The 7,616-nt window shown below is 35.9% G+C and overlaps 1 protein-coding gene across 2 annotated transcripts; it reads left to right on the top strand.

Moving 5' to 3' along the window:
* Positions 1-218: 218 nt before the first annotated feature.
* On the top strand, positions 219-5,572 carry LOC110912515 (protein trichome birefringence-like 38). 2 transcript variants are annotated; one of them, XM_022157253.2, is made up of 5 exons: positions 219-731; positions 2,146-2,317; positions 4,595-4,770; positions 4,856-5,014; positions 5,085-5,572. In XM_022157253.2, the coding sequence occupies exons 1-5, from the start codon at positions 331-333 to the stop codon at positions 5,368-5,370; spliced, it is 1,194 nt and encodes a 397-aa protein (XP_022012945.1). In that variant the 5' UTR covers positions 219-330; the 3' UTR covers positions 5,371-5,572. The 2 variants fall into 2 exon arrangements, with proteins under 2 accessions (XP_022012945.1, XP_035841187.1); XM_035985294.1 differs by lacking the exons at positions 219-731; positions 2,146-2,317 and adding an exon at positions 2,431-3,622.
* The last annotated feature ends 2,044 nt before the right edge of the window (positions 5,573-7,616 follow it).

Below are 7,616 nucleotides of genomic sequence, written 5' to 3'. Positions count from 1 at the left end.
ATTAGATTAAGCATAAATTAACAAAAATCGTGAACTTTAATTAAGTAATTAAACTTAGAATAATGTTTCAGTTAAATTATACCATGTAGTCAAACAGTAGGACCATCAAAACGCATGTTTTTAAATATTAGTTATTAACTCATTCGTTACATAAAGTAATACAAATACAGCTCTAAATGTATTTCTAAACAAAACTCTTTTGTGGCAATTTTTAAAACTGTTTTTTTTTTTCATATATAAAATGAATGATGGGTGATGGCATGAGAGACCAAAGAGCATAAAGACAGCTTTTCTACACACAGTTTCTCCTCACCAAAATCCAAAAAAGATATGGGTTTTGGGTATAGAAGTAAGATCTTTCTTCTTCTTGCTCAAGTGCTATTGTTGGTGGTTGTTACTTTGGCTAAAACAGAAGTACAGTCATTATCAACATATAGCAAGATCATTAGTAGTAGTAGTAACTCTAGTGTAAGTAGTTCATTGAGGGGAAGAAAAGTGGGAAGGGGGGTGGGGGCAAGAGGTAGAGGAAGAGGAAGAGGAATAGGAAGAGGTAGAGGTTTGTTGGGGTGTGATTTGTATAAAGGAAGATGGGTTGTAGACACTTCATATCCACTTTATGCTGCTTCAAGCTGTCCCTTCATTGATTCTGAGTTTGATTGTCTTAAACATGGTCGCTCTGACACTCAGTATCTTAAGTATGCTTGGAAGCCTGATACTTGTAACCTCCCAAGGTGCATTCTCTCTCTCCCTCTCTCTCTCTCTCTCACACACACACACACAATGGTAAGATGTCATTCATCCGAGGTTCGGTTCGAATCTTGCTTCCACTGATTTCTTTTCTGCCGTATACTTTTTGAATGTCACCTCCCAGCATAAATTGCGGTTTATCTGATCCTGTTGGTATTTAGAGTATTGACGGGTTCTGTGAGTTTTCTGGTTTTCGTAGTTACCAAAAAATGACAAACCATGGACCTGAATACATGGGTTTTCGTTAACCAAGACTTGGAATAAACATGTTACTTTTCAAAAAGAACTCAAGTGTGTTTTGGTCAAGTGGTCAAGAAGTTTTGTAGGTTGTAAGTTGTAACCTCTGAAAAAACCAAACTCGTGAGCCCTTGGGTCCCTTCTCAAATGACCAATATGTCCTCTTCTGTTGATTGACACAAGAGGTGAGGGTTCGAGCCTAGAGTTCATGAGTCATGACAACTGTTTTCGGGTCTAAACTGGAATTGATTTACACAAGTACCCTTATCCATATTTATTGCACATTAAAAGCAAAAGAATTATAAGAAGTGACACTTTTGCAATAAATATAGTTCCTTTTTATGTTCACTTGTTTCGAAAGGCAAAATAATTGCTACCTCCAATCAAATAATGTCTATAGATTTGTCATCATATTTAAAGAATCTTTACATATATGTTTTGTTTTAACGGCCAACTAAATTACCGGATAAGTATTCTCGGATGCCGTCAATCGAGCCAACAAGCCACCAGTTGGATGCATACTCGAGCCACCAAGCCACCAGTTCCGGGGAAACCCGTTGCCGGAAGGCTCACTGCGGTAAAACCTGGTTCGGCTCAGTTTCGCACTGGCGACCTCCAGAGAGACACAGTTCTAAACTTCATTGTCACCACCAATGTCTTTCAAAGTGATGCTAATGGGAGTTGAACTTGGGACCTCAAGTAAAAAACCAAATGACTAACCACTAGACAAACTTATCAAGACATCTTTACGTATATGTTACATTATTATCTTCCTAACACATAAAAGAATCCTTTTCGTGTGTGTGTTATTTATAGTATCAAATCCTTATTTACGGATTATTCTCATATTGAGCATTTAAGTGACACTGATTCACTGAAAATTTTTTAAATAATGACTCGGTGTAAGTTTTAACAACGGTGAGTTGGTTGGTGTGAGTATAGTTTTTGGCGATGTTTTTGGGTGATAACATGTAATGTTTCGGTCTTGTGTCTTTCTTGTCCTAAACATTTGTACACACATTGATGATAAATGATATCTTGTTTGCTGTTAAAAAAAACCTCGGTGTAACTATTACATCACGAGTCGACCCTCGAAGGAACATATTAAAAAACAAAATTATAAAATTTTAATTTAGTAATGATGGATGATGATGGATGCAGGTTTGATGGGCTAGATTTGTTGAACAAATGGAGAGGAAAAAAGGTTATGTTTGTGGGTGACTCACTGAGTCTGAATCAGTGGGAATCGTTGGCTTGTTTGCTACATGCGTCGGTGCCCGATGCCAAAACCACTTTCCTGCATAGAGACATTCTTACTTCCCTCGCTTTTCAGGTTTTTTTTTTTCTTTCTTTAATTTTATATATTCTTTTTAGGGAATTTTTATATGCTTTTATTTTTCTACTTTTGTCTCATGTCTGTATATTAAATATACCTAATCTATCCAATTATTAATCTGATTATTATTTAATATTTTATTTTTATTTTTAAAGATAACATGACCTGTTAAAGGTTAAATAAGTTAATAAAATTCATAATAATGAAAATTAGCACACAGTTTTTATATTAAACTATACTCAAGTTGTAGTACTGAACCAACAACTGATCAGACCCCATGGCTCCGGCGGGCCCGTAAGCCCCACCATCGGGTGCAAAAGGTGTGGGAGGTTGGAGGAGTGGTCCGTGGTGGTTCCGGTGGGTCAACTATATAGACAAATTTGAAAATGGTGCATCTTTGTTCGTTTTTTAGTTGAGTTGACACGTCTCTTTCATGTCGTCCGCATAAAACTTTTAACAATTGATGTTTAAAACTTAAAGTTGAAGCAATTCTTTAAAAATAGGTTTTTAAAGTTATAATAATAAAAAAAATATTAATATTAGGCCATGTGTAGTCATAAAGCCCCTGGGACGTTATACGACAAGTGGCGGATTGTGTAAAAGAGGGGCTTTATATAACTTGAGTGTGTAGTGGGGTTATATATGTATGGGCTTTATATATATATGTATGTATATGTGTGTGAGAGGGGAAAGATTCATCACGCTGTGAAATGCATCGCGCGACCTCCAACTTTCTCCCCCATAGCGCCCGCCGTAGTGGTGTTGGCGGTGCTATGGGGGTGCTATACCCACTTTTGACATGATATGGCGCCCCACTGCGGATGCTCTTAGATGAATATAATGTTATAACTGGGCTATTAGCCGCTTTAACTTTTTTGAAGAATTTAAAAAAAGGTCTTTATATGAAGTATTTATAAATTAGGTCTTTTTTTAACAACAAACTTCTTTTATTCTTTTCTGTTTGTGGGATTTGAATACAAAACATTAAACGTTTTGCCTTTGCCAATAAACCACTAACTCATTGGTATAAATTAGGTCTTTATAAAAGAATTATTTCAAATTTAAATCTTAAATTAACAACAATTATAAAAATGTTAGGCTATTAATGGTCTCACTTATTCTCATTAAAAAAGTCATCTGCGCCATAGACTTACACCATCTTAAACCATACGGAGTGGAGCGTGGTTTCCGGCGTAGAGGCCTTAACCACGCCTGCACATCGGCCCGTGCTTGGCGTGGTTGATGGCGTGGTGTTTTAGACATTGGATTCTTCACCGGCATAGCGAAGCAGATGGTGATGAGGTGAGTTATTTTGATTGGGTAGTGGGTTTTTATTTGATTTTTTTAATATAAAATAAATATTAAAGTGTATGCCACGTATCACGCAACGCCACCCTTTCACGCCCCGTCCTACTCCGTCGTCTTTTGCACCACACCACTTTTTTATGGGTGCTAGCGTGGCTGCACATGGCGCTTCACGCCCCTTTTTTTGTCCTTCCACTCCGTATAGTCTTATAGGAGGACGACATGAAAAATATTATTATTAAATAAATCATGTGTCTTAAACTTTTAGTGTATAGTTTTTTAAAACTTTAATTATGAAGATCTATTTTAATTTTCTTTTTCAGTAAGTGATTAAAGTCTTATATTAAGTAGAAGGTCATAAAAGTAAACTTTTTACTCGCAATAGATCAAATTAACCCTTTTGGACCGAATAATTTGCTTAAGTGTACAAAAAAGTGATCAGGTTTGTAATTGCTATAGAAAAACAAAACAAAGTAACCGAATAGTATTTTATATATGAATCATGGTATTAATTTTTATAATTTTAAATTTCGTATTTCTTTATATAATAGTTTAATTAATACTATATAAATCAAATTTTAAGATTTATTATAATTCCTTAAAAAAATTCAAGTTTGAGGACCTGATTCCTGAACGTGTTAGCTCACCCCGTGAATCTTTTTGTTGCTATTGGAGATCCTGAATGTGATAGTTTGACAGAAATTATCAACTAAAAATAAAGTTTCACGAGCATGTTCCCAATGTGGAAAATGATAAGATAGTGTGACAAAAAGTGATTCCATTCACAGTACATTTGGATTTTAGTAGCTGAAAACATGACATGTGACCAACCTCAAAACATTGTAAAAACTACTTCTAAACATTAATACAAACGTAAAAACAAATCCCCTCAAAACTTTAAAACACTTTTGTTACATATGATTATTATTTATGTATTTTGATAGTTTATCAAAGTTTTATAATGCTTAGGATTACAATGCAACGATATACCTATACCGCACTCCATATTTGGTGGACATAGTTAAACAAAGCATAGGACGGGTTTTGCGTTTGGATTCGATAAATGGAGGTGATACATGGAAGGATATGGATGTGCTCGTGTTCAACTCGTGGCATTGGTGGACTCACACTGGCAATATGCAACCGTATGGTTCCTATCTTATTATTCAGATATATTGTGTAGTTGGTTCTATCTATGATATTAAACATAGTGTTTAAATAATGTAACAGATTTGATTACATACAAGACGGGTCGACTATCTCAAAAGATATGGACCGCCTAGCGGCATACTACAAGGGTATGTCCACATGGGGCAAATGGGTCGACCTTAACGTGAACCCATCGAAGACCAAAGTGTTTTTCCAAGGGATATCGCCTACACATTACATGTAAGTACATCTCATGTTAATGTTTATAAATGTTTTAGTTGTTAATCGAACGTTTAATGAACTAAACCAGGGGAAAGGAATGGGGATCATCATCAAGAAACTGTTATGGAGAATTACAACCGGTAGAAGGATCATCATACCCAACGGGTTTACCCGAAGCTCAAGTGGTTTTAAACAAAGTTTTAAGTAGCATAAAGAAACCAGTCACGTTGCTTGATGTTACCACGCTCTCTCAATTAAGAAAGGATGCACATCCGTCAACTTATGGTGACACAGGCGTCGATTGTAGCCATTGGTGTGTTCCTGGGTTACCCGATACATGGAACCAACTCATGTACGCATCATTCCTCAACTGATAAATCGGTAAATTTGCACCATAGACGATTTATTTTTATACACAAGGAATACAATTTTACATTAAGATTTGTAAGATGGTTCATTTGTAAAGCTTATGGACAAGATTTGCAATGGAACACAATAAAGCCTAAAACAAAAGTTATATTGTGACATATGTAGTTGTTTTTTCACTTAATGTTGAATATTCGGTTAGTTGAAGTATGTATGTTGATTGTTGAATATATGTGATATTGGTTTAAATTAGTGGTGCACAAAATAACACGGTAACCCGTTATTATTAACCAAAACTGTAACGATTTAATAACCGGTTAGTGGTTATTTTTAACCGTAGGTTAGTAACGTATAGTAACCGGTTATTAACCGGTTTTTTAACTGATAGACTGGTTATTAACCGAAAATAACCGGTTAATTAACCGAACTGATTAATTAACCAAACCGATTAATTAACCGAACCAGTTAAAATATTTAACCTGGCCAGTTAAAAATAACATGTTAAAAAAAAAAGTCAAATTACACATCTAGTTTAAATGAGATATTCAAAAGATGGACATTATTTGGGCCAAATTGGATGAGCCCATAAATGTGGGCTACATGTAGGTTATACGCTAGTAGGCTTAGCACTGAGTGGACCATAGTCCAAAGATGTTCAGAACTAGACTTGAGTATTGTGGGCTTACACTCCTAAACTTAGTGGATATAATACGTTCAAAGGCCCAAATCCGGGGTGATCCATTGGACTTAAAAACTTTATTCAAAATGCATTTCGAGTTTTATAGTTTATATTTGGCCAAAGTTTATAGTTTCTGAACATTTCATTTCAACCCCAAAACTTTCTAAAACGCATTTTCGTCATCAATTTGGATGTTGACAAAAATCTTACGTTTTAGTTCTTATGTTTGATGTATAATAATGTGTGTGCATCATCATGTCAAATGAACATATAAAGTACCAATATACATGTGTTTTGTTTTTATATAATGATTTAGTGCTAGGCAACAAAACATGTGTGATAGTAGATCATTAAGTTTTGTTTTTATATAATGATTCCACGTTAGGCAACAAAAAATGAGTGATAGCAGATCTGTAGGACTCAAATATTTAGACGTTAAAAGATCAACAACCAAAAGTAAATTACACTTTGTGTCGTTTATGTATTACCTAAATTACGAAACGTGCCCTTGAAAAAACAATTATAGTTTTATATTCAAATTCTTGGATTTATTAACATGTTGTATCATTTAACGCAAACCCACTTAATAAAGTCATTTATCCTCAATTTAACCAAGGGTAAATTGGTCCATTCACATATCATTGACTCAAAACCCTCTTTATAACCCTATTTGACCAAAATTCCACCATTTTCTCTCTCTAACAACAATCTCTCTCTAAACTCTACTGCTCACACACAACCCCCCCCCCCACCCACCCACACCCCTCTCTCTCTATCACCACCACCACCTGCATCCAACCCACCACCATTACTACCTGTCACTACTGCCACCACCCACCCCACATCAACAACCTAATTAAAACCCACCACCATCCCTATTGGTGGAGCTTTTCATGGTCCCCTCCATATATTCACTTCGTAATGTTAGTTTTATTGAAAATTTCGGTTTCTTTGTAGTGTAAAATATTGGATTTTGAACCCCCCCCCCAATTTTACCGAAAACTAAGTTCAAGATCTGCAAATGACCATGCCCATTGTTCACCACAACCTAATCAAAACACAAAGCCACCGCCATCCACAACCTAAGCAAAACCCAATGCCGCTGTTAAGCCCACCCAAATCACCATCAACCACCACTATTAACCATAATCTTTAACCCTAAACACCTACCATTTCCATTAATGTTACCATCATCTTCACTGAATACCACTATCACTATTAACAACCACCATCACCCCTATATTCGGAACTGCAACCTTCTTTACTGCCTTCATCCTCGACCACTGCTCACCCCTACTATTGTCTTCACCTACACCCAATCATCGCGTCTGCTTACTGCCGGAACCCTATATCTCTCTCTCTCTCTTTCTTTGTGTATTTCACTTTCTCTCTACTTCTTACATTAGAAAGTGAGTGTGTATGTGTGTGTGTGCATATTTGTTGTTGTGTGTGAGTTTTTTTTAGAAGAAGAAAAGGAGGGACATAAAAGGGTGTGGGGATGGAATCGGGGAAACCTTTAAAGATGGGTGGTGGTAGGGAAGCAGATGGTAAAAAGGGTGGAATTTTGGTCAAATG

Source organism: Helianthus annuus, chromosome 16 (assembly GCF_002127325.2).
Source record: "Helianthus annuus cultivar XRQ/B chromosome 16, HanXRQr2.0-SUNRISE, whole genome shotgun sequence".
NCBI classification, from domain to species: Eukaryota; Viridiplantae; Streptophyta; class Magnoliopsida; order Asterales; family Asteraceae; genus Helianthus; species Helianthus annuus.
The sequence above is the reverse complement of the archived record's forward strand: the minus strand, read 5'-3'. Positions and strand labels throughout refer to the sequence as shown.